The following is a 16,498-nucleotide window of genomic DNA, read 5'->3' as shown; positions in this document are numbered from 1 at the left end:
AGTATCAGTTCACAAAACAGAGAAGCAAGACAATTTCTATTTATCCATTGACGATATTTATTGTACAATAAAGATATTAGGTATCTGTACAGAATGCATCTCTGGTAGCTCCAATTTTGTTTTGACTATCTGTGCATATGTCAGTGTTTGAAATGTGTCCACATAAAATAAAGATGTTAAATAAGTGTATATAACATATGATATAAGTATGCTTCTGCTCTGGTAAAATAAGAATGCATGTTATTAAGAGTTACTTCCTAACCACACCTTGCAAATATGGCTTTTGCTCCTTTCAACAAAATGAGTTTGGCTATGTATTCCCACAGCAACAACGAAATCAAAGGGCAGGAGTTTTTTTCTTTTCTCAAATAAAAAGACTCTTTCAAGAATGCAACTGAGCGACAGACACGAGATCACACTGTGCAGTAACTGAGGAGCCCAGAATCTGTTCTGAATAGGGAATGGGAAATTGAATACACTCACCTCTGGGGTTTTGTCCCTGTGCAGTACCTTCTGGATACATTCCAGCATGTTTAACTTGCAGATTACAAAGACATCAAATACAGCATTCAAACCCTAGCAAAGACAATAATCTTTTCTTATTTCCAGCGACCATAAGCTTCAATGGGGTAGAAAAAAAAAAATCTAAAATATTTAAATTCAACATCAATAACTCAAACTCTTTTTTCTGGTTTTATCAAGAATATAGGAAAACTCTTAGATATTAATTCATGCGTAGCAGCCACGCTTTTGTATGTTCAAATTATGTTCTTATGGAAGCATGTTTTAAATATTTTAAAAGTTATTTTGTTTTCAATATCCTTTTCCTATTTTGCCAATTGTCATTTTCAAGGTTGTCACCAAGCAAGAAAGTTTTTCAACCAAAGCATGACTTAAATATTATTTTATCAAGTTTGAACATTTTACGCCATTAGTAAATTAGTTTTCTTACCAAAACAGTTATGCCTTGCTCTTTACACAACATAGCAACTGCACCAAGAAAAACACTACATATGACCCAAAATGGAGAGGTATGTTCTCGTTTATTAACTGTAGGAGAAAGAAAAAAAAAAAAAAGAAGATTTATAAATGCTAGGTTTACACTTATGCATTTTGTGCACTTTAACACAGGGTTTAAACGCATGGTAGATGTTTGGACATCTGGACTCTGCCATACGAGTTAAGAAATCTAAAACAAAAATGATATATTTATCCAGTGCTTCAGATGCTTATGCCCCGTACACACGATCAGACTGACAACAAAACTGTAGATTTTTGTTCGAAGGATGTTGGCTCCAACTTGTCTTGCATACACACGGTCACACAAATGTTAGCAACAATTACAAACGTAGTGACGTACATGATCTCAATTACGAACGCTAGTTTTACAAGACCGAGAGCTTCCGGCTCGTACTTGATTCCAAGCACGCGTGGACTTTTGTTCGACGGACTTGTGTACACACGATCGGAAAGTCCGACAACAAATATTTGTTGGTGGAAAATTTGAGAACCTGCTAGCCAACATTTGTTGGTGGAAAGTCCGACAACAAATGTTCGATGGAGCATACAGGACGAGCTCACATCCAACATTTGTTGTCAGAAAATCCGATTGTGTGTACGGGGCATTAAACTTTTCAATAAAGCGTCACTTTAATATTGCAAAGCTTGACCTTGATAGCTCATTACTAGGGATGAGCCGAACACCCCCCCATTCGGTTTGCACCAGAACTTGCGAACAGGCAAAAAATTTGTTAGAACACGCAAACACCGTTAAAGTCTATGGGACACGAACATGAATAATCAAAAGTGCTAATTTTAAAGGCTTATATGCAAGTTATTGTCATAAAAAGTGTTTGGGGACCTGGATCAATGCAAAAAAGTTTTAAAAACGGCCGTTTTTTCGGGAGCAGTGATTTTAATAATGCTTAAAGTGAAACAATAAAAGTGTAATATTCCTTTAAATTTGGTACCTGGGGGGTGTCTATAGTATGCCTGTAAAGGGGCGCATGTTTCCTGTGTTTAGAACAGTCTGACAGCAAAATGACATTTCAAAGAAAAAGAAGTCATTTAAAACTACTCGCGGCTATTAATGAATTGCCGGTCCGACAATACACATAAAAGTTCATTGATAAACGGCATGGGAATTCCCCACAGGGGAACCCCGAACCAAAATTAAAAAAAAAAAAAAAAAAAATGATGTGGGGGGGGGGGGGGGATGGGTTGTCCCCCTAAATTCCGTACCAGGCCCTTCAGGTCTGGTATGGTTATTAAGGGGAACCCCGCGCCAAGATTAAAAAAAAACAAAAACAAAAAACGGCGTGGGGTCTCCCCAAGAATCCATACCAGACCCTTATCCGAGCATGTAACCTGGCAGGCCGCAGGCCCCCCCTCCTGAAACGTACCAGGTCACATGCCCTCAACATTGGGAGGGTGCTTTGGGGTAGCCCCAAAACACCTTGTCCCCATGTTGATGGGGACAAGGGCCTCATCCCCACAACCCATGCCTGGTGGTTGTGGGGGTCTGCGGGCGGGGGGACCCCCAGATCTCAGCCCTCCCCCTTGTGTGAAATGGTAAGGGGGTACTTCCTACCATTTCACAAAAAAACTGTCAAAAATGTTAAAAATGACAAGAGACAGTATTTGACAATTCCTTTATTTAAATGCTTCTTCTTTCTTCTATCTTCCTTCGGTTTCTTCCTCCATCTTCTTCTTCTGGTTCTTCCTCCGGTGTTCTCGTCTGGCATCTTCCTCCGCGGTGTCTTATCTTCTTCTCGGGCCGCTCCGCATCCATGATGGCATGGAGGGAGGCTCCCGCTGTGTGACACTTCTCCTCTGACGGTTCTTAAATAACGGGGGCGGGGCCACCCGGTGACCCCGCCCCCCTCTGACGCACGGGGACTTGACGGGGACTTCCCTGTGGCATTCCCCGCGACGTCAGAAGGGGGTGGGGTTACGTAATGGGTGAATTTGAACTTTAATACTGTATATCTAAAAGAAATCCGTACCAAGATAAATACAAGGGCTAGTGTGTTTAAACAGCTTCTGAAAATACAAGATACTATACATGACTGTTTCTGGACTGGGAACTGGATATACCTCAGATCAGTTGCAATTCTTGCACAAAAACACAGAGATTTGACATTAATACCTTCTACAGCTGGGGGCGACTGGGTTTAAGGAGAAGAGCAGCAGGCTTTGTAATTTACAGCCTATCGAATTGTCAATTACAGCTTATGGCAGTTGTACTGTATTTTTGTGAAGTAGGTGCACACAGGAGGACACACTGGGTGGGCTAGTCCAAGCCTGCGCACATAACACCTAAGTATTTTTAAGGTTCCACTGAACATGACACATCTGCCCGCCTTAACATGCATGTCTTAAGTTGCCTCTGATCTTATAAAGTCATGTATGTACCTGGAACTATACTGCAAGTAAATCAATGGTGATTTCAAAACTTCAGATTAAATACTTTGGTTGTAAAAGTAGCATAGAAAAATCCAGAATATTTTTGTTAGCAGTTGTGAGCGATTCTCCCAAATAAGGATATAGCAATAAAAACCTGACAGAGGTTAGAATCCTTTCCCACTGCTCTTACAACTAGAAAATGTATTGGCTTGAGAAACACTTTAAAAAACAGAGGAGTGACTGACCAGGATGGACGTGCAGTGAGTTCGCTCCACTAGCCCAGGCAATCAGCTGTTGCATGTCTTTAATGATTCCATAGACCTCCCCAGTCCTCCCATACAGCACACTGCTGAACAAACAATTCTCCAAGCCAGCTGCCTGTCTTTGTGCCCTTTCCTGCTCTCAAGCCCTGGTGTTAGGCTATTGGATCCACGGACGATCGAGGACGAGGTGTTGTGGAAGGAGGAAGTGGTGAGAATGAGCGGCTAGATCCGAGTCTCACCGTGAAAGCACGAGCTAAACTGAGTCCCGCCGAGTCCTTCCGATTCGAGCTCCACCGCGTTCATTCAACCGCTCGGAGAGAGGGATCCCACAGACCGGGTGGAGGGAGAGTCCGCGTGTGCAGAAAGTTCTCTTCTATTTTTTTGTTGAGAGAGGAAGGAAGGAGTGGAGACAGAAGAAAAAGGAAAGAAAAAGGAGGAAAAGAAAAGGGAAAAACTAATCCCCACGGAGTGCAGAGGTAACAGTGTTACTGATATAACCCTGGATGATTTTTGCTCAAGAGTCTCCATAACAGCAGTGGGGAATAGTGTTATTCCAGATATATACAAGGTACTCTACTAGAGGCTATAAGAAGTCGGATATGGCAAGGTAAAAAGTGCCTTTTTATTTATTAATATCTGATCTGATGAACATTACCTGATTTGGTTCTGTTAAATGAGGTAAAGGAATATTACATTTGTTGAAACGAACTCTAAAAGAGACAGTATACATAGTGAAATAAGGGCGGTAAAATTTGGGTTCAAGTGAGAGCTTTACTCCCTTATAGCTGTATACCTTAAATATAGCATGCCTCCTAAAAGCACGCATTCCCAGAAAACAAAAAGGGGATCATTGGGGGGGTCAGCTAAATATCCCCCTAAACCCGCATCAGCACAAAAGTCAGATATTAAAGGTTTTTTTCAACAACCACAGGATCAACAAAATAGCTCTATTCTAACTGAGCTAAATTTCTCATCTCCAGCTGGAGAAGTAGAGCATGGAACAAGTAGTAGCCCTAGTGAGCACACACACAGCTTCTTATGATGGATATGGAGGGAGCAGAAGGAGGCCCCATGTGGAATTTACAGACATATATAAAAGCTCTACCAACCAGGGAAGATATGGATAAATACATACACAGATTAGAATCCTCTTATAAATCTGAAATACAAACGTTGAAAACATCTCTGACTGATATGCAAAATAAGATCATGGACATGGACACTAAAATTGTAAATCTGGATCAAAAAATGATTTTATTAGAAGAGAAAAAGATAGAACACGATCGATACTTGAGCTACATAATAAATATCACGGACAACCTCGAAAATAGAAGTAGACGAAACAATATAAGAGTCAGAGGACTTCCTGAGACTGTGAATGTAGAGAACCTTGGGAAAACTCTCCAAAATATATTTAATTCATTGCTGGAGCGTCCAGGGGAGACAGAAATAGAGATCGACAGATTCCACAGAATCCAAGGCCCTAAAGTCAATGATTCAGGAAAACCTAGAGATGTGATTTGTAGAATACATTTTTTTCAGGTTAAGGAAAAAATTATGATGGCGGCACGGCGGCACCGGGATTTTGAATATGAGGGTGCGCAGATTATATTTTTGCAGGACCTGTCAAAATACACGCTAATAAGAAGAAAAGCAGTGAAACCATTGTTGGATGTGTTGAGGGAAAGGGAAATCCTATTTAGATGGGGTTTTCCTTTCCAGGTCATTGTTCATCAAGGCGGCCGAAGGGTTATTTTTCAGGACATTAATGATCTCCCTGAATTTTCTAGACTTCTGCAATTACCCCTGATTCATTTGCCGGACTGGCCACATTCATATCAGGGATTGGATTGGAGACAATATAGAGGAAGATAGAGAGCTTTAGTGGTGGATGGGTGGGGGGGGGGGGGGTCCTTGTTGTTGTTGTGTTTTTTTTTTTTTTGTTTTTCCCACTTAAGGTATTGGAATACGTTTTGGTATATACTGGGGCAGGGTTTAAGTGAAGAAAAATTAAAATGTTGTTTTTTTTTTTTTTTGCTTTTTATTTGTTAGTTAGTATTATGATTGAGATGGACTATATGTTATAAGTCAAAATATGTTTCTGATAATTTCTTAGAGTAAAATTGTACATTATTTTGTTAGGTTGGGTTGGTGAGGATCTTTTTTTTTTTTTTTTTTTAAAACGATTGAAATGGATTATTTGTTATAAGTCAAAATATGTTCCTGATAGTTTTTCAGAGTTTTTTAAATGCACATTATCTTTATTATGTTTGATCGGTGGGGTTTGGTTTTTTTTTTTTTTTTTTTTTTTTTTAGTTTTGGTTATTTTTTTTTTTTTTTTTTAGTATTGTGGATTTAGAAGATAAGACAGGTTTATTCATGTCCAATATTGAGAGAATTAAGACACATTAAATTACAAGGGTAGGGTGGTGGGTGGGGTATCTAATTTTTTTTTTATTGCAAATGATTGACATGGATTATTTGTTATAAGTCAAAATATGTTCCTGATAGTTTTTCAGAGTTTTTTAAATGCACATTATCTTTATCATGTTTGGTCGGTGGGGTTTTGTGTTTTTTTTTTTTTTTTCCTCTCTTCTCACTAAAGGTATTGGTACATGGTTTGATGTATATGGCGGAAGGGGTTAAGGCAAGAAAAATGAAAATGGTGTTCCTATATGTGCAGTATTTTGTGTATCACCTTAGATAGCTGATGCGGTTGAGGGTTTTTTAACCCACTGGGTGGGATAGGGGGACCATTTTGGGGGTTCATGTTTTTTCTACACTGGACAGTAGATATGGCTGACTGTCCTCAAGTTTACACTTTACTGGGTGGGTCAGGGGTTTTTTTTTTTTTTTTTAGGGTTTTCATGTTTTTCTTTTATGTTTGGCAATATTCCACTATAACTCACTAGGCACTAGTGATGCACAAGGTTTGATTGGTATTTGACGTGGGGAGGGCGTGGGGGTTGGGGGATTTTTTTTCCCCTTTTTTTTTTTTTTTTTTTTTCACTGAAGGTATTCGTACAAGGCTTGATATATATTGGGGTAGGGGTTAAGGCAAGAAAAATGAAAATGTTGTTCCTATATGTGCACTATTTTGTATATCACACTAGATAGTTGATCCGGTTGAGGTTCTTTAACTTACTGGGTGGGATAGGGGGACTATTTTGGGGGTTCATGGTTTTTTTTTTTTTTTTTTTTTTCCCTCTCCCACTAAATTTTGTAATGGATACAGAATTTATTTATTAATCTATTTTTTTTTATATATAATTTTTTCTATATTTTTTTTTTTTTTCCATTCTATCTTTTTTCTTTAAGGATATATGGGCTATAACTGTTTATATAATATGCCTGATTAGAGGAGTTTTTTTTAATTTTTTTTTTAATTGATACCGTGGGATTTTTTTTTTTTTTTTTTTGGAATAATAAAAATTATAGCCTGGGCTAGGCACGTTCAATCCTGGGGAGGATATCCTTTTATTCCCCAATCTAGGGAACTTACTTGGTAAGGTTAGACTCGAAGGAGTCGAATAGATAGTGAGTAGAAGTAGGTTGTGTGGCTGGGTTGATTGGGGTGAGTGGTAACAGATTTGTGGCTTTTTTTTTTTTCTTTTCTTTCTCTCTCCTTTTCCGTATGGACTCAATTAAAATATGCTCTTATAATGTTAGAGGTTTAAATTCAGCGGCAAAGAGGGCGCAGGTTCTGTACTCTTTCCACAGACAAAAAGTAAATGTGATTTTTTTTCAAGAGACCCATTTTCGGGCGGACCATATACCCAAGTTGCAAAAGGGATATTATAACGCTTGGTATCATGACTCCTTCGCATATTCAAAATCGAGAGGAGCCTCTATAGCGATACATAAGTCATTACCACATCAGGTTTTGGAAGAATGGAGAAATAGAGACGGTAGGGCAATATTTCTCAAGCTCCTAATATTTGGTAAGAAATATACATTTATTAATGTATATTTACCTAACCAGGGACAATCTAAAGTAGGAGCACAATTGATCACAGATCTTATGGAAAAAGCGGAAGGGATTACGATAATTGGGGGAGACTTTAATTTTATATTGGATAATGATAGGGATACTTCAGCAACATTAATAATGCAGAAGGCTAAGGATAAAGTCAAATTTAGGGAAGTAATGGCTAAGCATCATCTGGTCGATATATGGAGGGCGCTCCATCCCCTGGAAAGAGACTATACGTTCCACTCCAAGGTTCATGGTACTTATCACAGAATCGATTTCTTTCTGATGAATCAGCTGGGAGTAGCTGTGACTTCCTCCTCTGAAATTGGCAGTGCCATATGGTCAGATCATGCACCGATATTTCTAGTATTAGATATTTCCAGGGAGAGGAGCTCAAGAGGTACCTGGAAATTGAATGATAATTTGCTATTTGATGAGGTATGCGTTTCAGAAATAAAGAGGGCAATAATAAACTTTTCTAAAGATCATATAAGCGATACTACCTCCCTTTTGATCCAATGGGAAGCGTTAAAATGCGTAGTTCGGGGCCTATTCATAAAGCATGGGGCTAGACTAAAAAAGGCAAAAAGGAATAGAACGACCCACCTCCTGAAGGAAATATCTAAACTGGAAACTCAGCATAAGCAAAATCCTCTTAGAGAAGTATTATTAGAATTAACAGAAAAGAAAACGGAACTGCAAAATCTACTTAATGAGCAGACATTACAAATTAGGGATAAAAATCGTACGTTATTTTACCAACATGGCAATAAACCGGGTAAATTACTGGCAAGAGCTTTACGTCAGCGAATTAACGCCTCATCCATTGTTAAAATCAAAGCAGATAATGATGAAATGATATATGATCCAAAAGGTATCTTGAAAGCATTCCATACTTTTTATAATAATCTATATAATTTACCAAACCAATTAGCAAATACAGACCCGATAAGATATCAAGAAAATATACAACAATATATCAAAGACACAGCATTACCATCACTAACAACAACAGATATAGAACAGTTAGAACAAGAATTTTCAGAGATAGAAATACAAAAAGTAATAGATTCATTAGTGATAGGGAAAAGCCCAGGCCCGGATGGTTTTACCCCACGGTTTTATAAAACATTTAAAGACGTCTTAATCCCTATTATTAAAAGAACATTTAACTCTGTATCTACCTCTCAACCGTTTGTCCCGCATAGCCTACAGGCATATATCTCACTCATACCTAAACCGGAAAAGGATCCCTCTTTCTGTGGTAATTATAGGCCAATATCCTTGACTAATATTGATATTAGATTGTATTCAAAGATTATCGCTAACAGACTTACCCCAATAATACCGGCACATATACATCTAAACCAGGTGGGATTTATAAAGGGGCGAGAGGCGAGAGATAATACGCTTAAAACATTAACACTGGTGGAATATGCCCGGAGACGCTCCATCCCATCCTGCCTGTTGGCAGTGGACGCCGAAAAAGCATTTGACAGGGTGGGATGGAGCTTTCTCAGGGAGACATTAAAGCAGTGGGGGATTGGTCCCCTACTGCAGGATAAAATAATGGCCCTTTATCATAATCCAATGGCCAGAATACGGGCAAATGGGGAGTTATCGGATACAGTAAATATCACCAATGGAACTCGTCAAGGATGTCCATTGTCCCCAATTTTATTTGTATTAGTTATGGAACACCTCTTAATAGCGATTCGGAAGAATAATGACATTAAAGGCATCAAGGTAGGGCAGATTGACTATAAAATGTCAGTATATGCAGATGACTTGTTATTGTACATCACAAATCCGGTGGTAACAATACCAAATCTAATAGCAGAATTTAAAAGATTTGGAGATTTGAGTAATTTTAAGGTGAATTATAATAAATCTGAGGCCTTAAATATTTCTCTGTCTAACTCTTTGGTTGAGCTCCTAAAAAAAAACTTTTCATTTAAATGGCAGGAGGAGGCAATTAAATACCTCGGAATTTTTATCCCTAGAGAGATGAATAAGATACAGGAACTTAACTATCTTCCGCTAATACGTAAAATAACAAAGACACTACAACTTTATGATAGAGGGACCTTTTCCTGGATGGGAAGGATAAACATTGTAAAAATGGATATACTGCCTAAAATCATTTATATACTCCAAACGATACCTATATATCCCTTAAGAACCATAATGAATCAAATCCGTAAGGCTATAGGAAGTTTCATTTGGGCAAAAAAGAGCGCCAGAATAAATAGGAAAACATTATATAGACTAAAAAAGGATGGTGGACTGGCTCTCCCAGACATTTCGTTGTACCTCAGATCAATATTTATAACCAGGATTGTGGATTGGTTCCATAATATGGACAACAAACAATGGGTGAAACTGGAGGAAGAAGTCACAGACATAAAACTGAAATCATTACCTTGGATTAAGAGGGAATATAGACCCCGGGAAGGGGATATGCCCTTCTTGGTCGTATCAACCTTGAAAGTGTGGGACGATTTGATAAAAAGGGGGATAGGATCTACATTGAGAGGTCCAATGACCCCCCTCTTTAGCAACCCGGAATTCCCACTTGCTTTTAAAGCCAAGACCTTCCTAAAGTGGCAAAGGAGGGATGATACAAGGATAGTGGAAATAATGGAAGAAAATAAACTCCCCCCATTGGAGGCCCTTGGTACCGAACATAGAAAGAAATGGTTTCAGCATGGACAACTCCAGCAATACATTTCATCTTTGACGAAGGAGTCCATAATGAATAGACCATTGTTAGGGTTAGAAAAAATACTGTTACAGAAACATAGACCCACACATATCTTATCTGTTGTGTATAAATATTTAATTTCAGAAAACAAGGAGGAAGGGTTACAATACATAAAAAAATGGGAGGAGGAACTAGGGATGGTTATCCCTAGAGCTAAATGGGAAAAAGCAATTACAGTAACTCATAAATTATCAATCTCTACTAGGCATCAAGAAAGAAATTACAAAATACTAGCCAGGTGGTATAAATGCCCAGTTGATATGAACAAAATAAATTCAGATAATACAGACAGATGTTGGAGATGTGAAGTAGCAAAAGGCTCAATGTCGCATATCTGGTATTTTTGTCCAGAAATTCAAGCATTTTGGGAAAAGGTATTTAAAATATACAGGGCTACAACCGGGGTAAAGATACAATCAGATATATATGTGGCGATATTGTCAATGATCCCTGGATCAATAAAAAATATAAAAAAGGGAACTTTGAAGTACTATATAACTGCGGCACGTACCGTCATAGCTAGAAATTGGAAAAATAAAAAAGCCCCCTCCATAAAAGAATGGGAATGTGAAATGGGAGTGATGCGATCCTTAGAGGAGAGGATGATATTAGAGGGAAGGAGATGAGTAGGTACAGGAAGAGTGTGGGAAGAGTCTAGAATAGGGTTGTCCCGATACCGATACTAGTATCGGTATCGGCACCGATACCGAGCATTTGCCCAAGTACTTGTACTCGGGCAAATGCTCCCGATGCCTCCCCCGATACCTTGACTGTCAGCTGTGATCGGCGTGTGGGGGAGTTACAAGATTCTCCCCCAGCGGCTTTCACCAGCTTTAGTGACAGACAGCGGTGATCGCTCACAGCTGACTGTCACTGCATCCTCCTCCGTGCCCCCTCCTTTCCTCTGTCCTTCTCAGCTGTCCCCTCCGTTCTGCTCTTATCTGTCCTTATCTGTCCCTCTCCGCTGTCCCCTCGTTCTGCTCTTATCTGTCCCCTCCGTTCTCCCCTTCAGTTCCTCCGTCCTCCCCCTCCTTCCTTTGTGTATGGATAGAGTCAGCTGACTCTGTCCATTCACATAACTGAAACATTGTAATCTTCTGTGATTACGATGTGTCAGTTTATGAATGGAGAGAAGCTGCGGTCTTCTCTCCATTCATTGTCAGTGCAGCTGACGCTGCAGAGAAAGGGACTGGGGATTCTCTATCCTCTGTCTCTTTCTCTGTCTCAAGGGGGAGATATCAGAGGTCTGTTAAGACCCCTGATATCTCACCAAAGCCCCCCAAAAGGGCTGATTAAAAAAAAAAAAAAAAACAATAAAGAATAAAAGAAATATTATTGTAAAAAATAAAAATTGTAAAAAAAAAAAAAATAACACACACATACAACGTTCACCCCCTCCCCCCCCCCCCCCAAAAAAAAGCAAGCACTGTTAAAAAAAAAAAAAAAAATGAAAAAAAAAACACTGTCACGTGACATTAAAAAAAAAGTATCGGTAATCGGTATCGGCGAGTACTTGAAAAAAAGTATCGGTACTTGTACTCGGTCCTAAAAAAGTGGTATCGGGACAACCCTAGTCTAGAACCTCGCCGCGATAGGGGAACGAGAAAAAGGGGATAAGGATAGAGCAAATACTGTGATGAAGAGTTGGAGAAGGGGGGAGAGTTCTTCTGAATTGGAGAAATTTTTTTTTTTTTTTTTGTTTTTTTTTTTTTGTTTGCTTTTCGGTTAGCTGAGTGGTGTTGTGTAAGAGGATTGGTTGAGGGTGTATGATGGGTATTGATGGGGGGTACTGGGATAGTATTGTGTGGTAGATATAGGGGCCGTGCAAAGATAGAGTAACGAATTATATCCAGAAATGTATACAGATGATGCTAGTATAGATCATGGGGATATATAAAATGATCTGAATATTAATTGTGAATGCCCCTATACACCATGATTTATTTTTTTTTCTGTGTAGATGTATGTATGTATGTGTATATGTTTTATATAAAAATTTTGTAAAAATGTTTGATAAATAAAGATTGTAAAAAAAAAAAAAAAACAGAGGAGTCAGAAATACTAAATATTGGTCACATTTTAATTTAGCCAAGAAATCCATTTAGAAATGATTCATGCTATGGCTCCTGTTGGTGGAATAATATTGATAATGATAGTAAACAACAATAAACATTAAGTTGAAAGCATGTAGTCACTGCATTATCTTTGTAATTTTACTCCAGAATACGCCACATAATTTCACTTATATGCTCAGCAAGACACTGTAGATTACATTTGTGACCATACAACTCTTTGATGTTAGAAGAATCAATGTCTCCAGAATCAGAAAGAATATGATGTTATTATGGGAAATGTTTTGGAAGTAAGTGGCATTGATCTTGGGTAAAAATGCAGAGAATCTAACTGCTGAATGAAATATGAAATCAATACATCAGCTCTAAGCAAGCAACCTAATAGGTTACAAGGAGTATCTCTAGGGAAACCAACATTAACTACAGTGTTTCCTAGAATGCTTCGAGCGGTCACTGACTCAAATGTGGAAATACAACCATATTGCTTAACAAAAATTTAAAACCAAATACTCTGGCTTAATACACTTACATAACCACATTTAAGTAATGGCATGGTTTAAAAAAGTACTATAACCCTGGAAGCTGCAAATCACTGAAGTAGACACCTCCACTTGCTTCCGGGTCCCATGCTGAGTGAACGGCCTAATGTATTATTAATAAAGGAGGTCCCCGCTTAGCACAGGTGCCATTCAGAGAATGCACAGCATATTCTGAATGAATACAAAGCATTCTCTGATTGGAAAAGGTGGAGAGCGTGACATCATCACCCCACCTCATCCAATCACAGAACACTTTGCATTCATTGACAAAATGCAATGCATTCCTTAAATGTTGCTGGGTTGACTTCCTGTATTCACAATGCATCAGGCCAGAAGTTCAGCATGGGACCAGAGAGTAAATAGGGATCACTGAAGTAGTGGTGATTACTTCAGTGATTTCCAGCCTTCAGGGGTAACAGCCAGGTATGGTTTACACATATTTAATTTGGTCCAAGCTAATAAAAATATAACATGCTGGGAAAATAGGATGTTTATAACAGCTTACCTGTAAAATCCTTTGCTTGGAGTACATCACGGGACGCAGAGCCACAGTAATAACTGTGGGGTTATTTGGCACCTTCAGGTGATGGACACTGGCACACCCTAAACAGGAAGTTCAATTCCCCATATAACCCCTCCCCTTACCAGGAGTACCTCAGTTTTGTAGCAAAGCAATACACGTGTAACCAGAAAGAGGGGAGGGACCTCTGTGTCCCGTAATGTACTCCAAGAAAAGGATTTTACAGGTAAGCTGTTATAAAAATCCTATTTTCTTTATCATACATCACGGGACACAGAGCCACAGTAATAACTGTATGGGATGTCCCAGAGCACTGCCACCTGAGGGGAGGGGACACAAACAAAAGAAGGGTACAATCATACCTGAGGACCTATGCTGCTGTCTGCAGCACACTGCGCCCAAAGGCGATATCCTCATGCCTTCTTACATCCACCTGATAGAATCTGTTGAATGTATGGACGGAAGACCAGGCCTTGGAGATTTGAGCCATGGAGGCTTGGTGATTCACTGCCAACGAAGCACTAATAGCCCTGGTGGAGTGTGCTTTGACCTGAAAAGGTGGAACCTTCTTAAAGCCATAAGCTTGAATAACTACCTGCCGAACCCATTTGGCAATAGTGGATTTCTATGCTGCCTGTCCTTTCCTAGGACCTTCAGGCAACACGAACAAAACATCTGTTTTTTTAATCTGAGCAGTCGCCTTCAAATAAATCTTGACTGCTCTCACTACATCCAAAGAGTGTAGTGACTTTTCTTCCTTAGAACAGGGTTCTGGAAAAAAATTAAGGTAAAACAATATCCTAGTTTAGGTGAAAACCTGAAACCATCTTTGGCAGAAAGCTAGTATGAGGATGCAATACTACTCTATCCTTGTGAACGATTAAATATGGCGCTTTACAAGAAAGAGTCGCCAACTCTGATACCCTTCTTGCAGAAGAAATGGCTACCAGAAAAACTAGCTTCCTTGTCAAAAGGACCAAAGGAATATGTCGTATCAGCTCAAAAGGCTGTTTCTGTAATGCCGACAGAACTAAATTCAAGTCCCAAGGGTTCAGGGGTGCCCTAACTTTTTAGGACTAAGCCGCGTTATCCCCTGTATAAAGCTTCAGATCAAAGAATGCGAAGCAAGCGGACACTGAAACAATACTGATATTGATGCCGAGACCTGACCCTTGCAGGTCTGGATGTGGTGGTAGGGTCCATGGGGCCCCTAGCACCATCTTTACTATTTCTGCATATCAAGATCTTCTGGGCCACAAGAACTACTGACTTCCTTTCCCGCTTGATCTGGCGAAGAAGTCGAGATAGCAGCAGAATAGGAGAGAATGCATAAATCAGTGAGAACTGATACCACGGAATCACCAACGCATCCGTCCCGCATGCAAGAGGATCTTTTGTCCTTGCCACAAATCTGTCTATCTTTTTGTTGAACCTGGACGCAAACAGATCTACATCCGGGATCCCCCATCTTTGGCATATAGCCAGGAAGATGTCAGGGTGAAAGGACCATTCCCCCGGGAACAAATACTGGCGATTTAAATAGTCTGCCTGCCAGTTCTCTACCCCTGGAATGAAGATTGACGAAATGCACGGCACATGTTTTTCTGCCCAGGTTAGGGTATGGTTTACCTCTCCCTGGGCTGCCTGACATCTGGTGCCTCCTTGGTGATTGATATAGGCCACTGCATTGTCGGACTGAATCCTGACAGGAGAATTCTGCAACCTGAATGTCCAGGCCCTTATGGCTAGACGAGCTGCCCGAATCTCTAGAATGTTGATGGGCAAGGTCCTTTCGGATCTGGACCATTTCCCTTGGACAGACGCTTCTTCCAGGACTGCTCCCCAACCTTAAAGGCTGGCATCTGTTGTTACCACCTTCCAGGTAACCGGTAAGAAGGATTTCCCCTTCTGCAGATTTTCAGATATCCTCCACCAAATGAGGCTTTGGCGCACTTTTGGCGCATTGGAAACGCATTGGAAAATCTAGTGCCTGAATCTTCTTGTTCCAGGCCGATAGGATACTGTTTTGCAGCAGTCTCGAATAAAACTGAGCATAAGGAACTGCTTCGAATGAAGCCACCTTCTTCCCCAACAACCTCCTACAAAGGCGGATGGATGGACCTTTCTTTGCCCTGACCCCTTGGACCAGCTCCTTTATGCCGCTGATCTTTGCCTAGGGTAAAAACACCTTCTTCTGGGTTGTATCTATGACCAGAACCAAGTACTCTAATCTTCTTACTGGCTTTAAAGAAGATTCTCTAGGATGATGACCCAACCTAGGTTTTCCAGGTAGTTGACTGTGGTGACCACGCTTTGGTCCAAGCGGGCTACCAACCTGTCTATTAAGAGCAGGTCGTCCAGGTATGCTATTATTGTCGATTGATGCCAGAAGCTCTCCCCCTTGTAGGATGGAGACTACTGATCAGATTGATTCCATGCGAAAAGAGCGAATCTTCAGGAACTGGTTTAGATCTTTGAGATCTAGAATGGACCCGACATCCCCATTTGGTTTTGGTACCATGAAAAGGTTAGAATAAAACCCCGACCCCTGCTCTTCAACAGGAACCACCATGATGACCTTTTGCGACAAAAGTCAGTCGAACGCTAGAAAGAGAGACTTCTTTTCTCTGGATCTTTGGGGACATTTGACCTGAGGAGGCGGGAATTCTCGGAATTCTAGTATGTAACCTAGAGCTATTGTGGAGACTACCCACCTGTCCCGAAATTCGTTCTGCCAGACCTTTGAGAATTGGAGAAATCTCCCCCCCCACTCGAGCTAGCGGGGGCACCCTTTCATAAAGTGGCTTTAGTGTTCTGTCTTGCGGGTTTCCTCACCCAGGACTTCTTTTGTCCCTGGGGTTGACTCTGAGATTTACCTCTTAAACCCGACAGTGGAGGCAGTCGCGACTGCCTGGAGGCTGCTGCCCCTGGCATTGGAGAAAAAGCCCGTTTAAATGACAGA

General features: G+C 40.2%; 1 protein-coding gene across 1 annotated transcript in view; it reads right to left on the bottom strand.

Moving 5' to 3' along the window:
* Positions 1–16,498, bottom strand: part of TMTC4 (transmembrane O-mannosyltransferase targeting cadherins 4) — a 139,388-nt gene that overhangs the window by 87,638 nt on the left and 35,252 nt on the right. The window contains exons 4-5 of the mRNA XM_073614440.1: positions 953–1,050; positions 484–576 (exon numbers count right to left, since the gene is read on the bottom strand). Of these exons, the coding sequence (XP_073470541.1) occupies positions 484–576; positions 953–1,050 (191 nt within the window). The remainder of the gene's footprint in view (positions 1–483; positions 577–952; positions 1,051–16,498) is intronic.

This window comes from Aquarana catesbeiana, linkage group LG02, assembly GCF_042186555.1.
Source record: "Aquarana catesbeiana isolate 2022-GZ linkage group LG02, ASM4218655v1, whole genome shotgun sequence".
NCBI classification, from domain to species: domain Eukaryota; kingdom Metazoa; phylum Chordata; class Amphibia; order Anura; family Ranidae; genus Aquarana; species Aquarana catesbeiana.
This window is presented reverse-complemented; position numbering and strand designations above follow the sequence as displayed.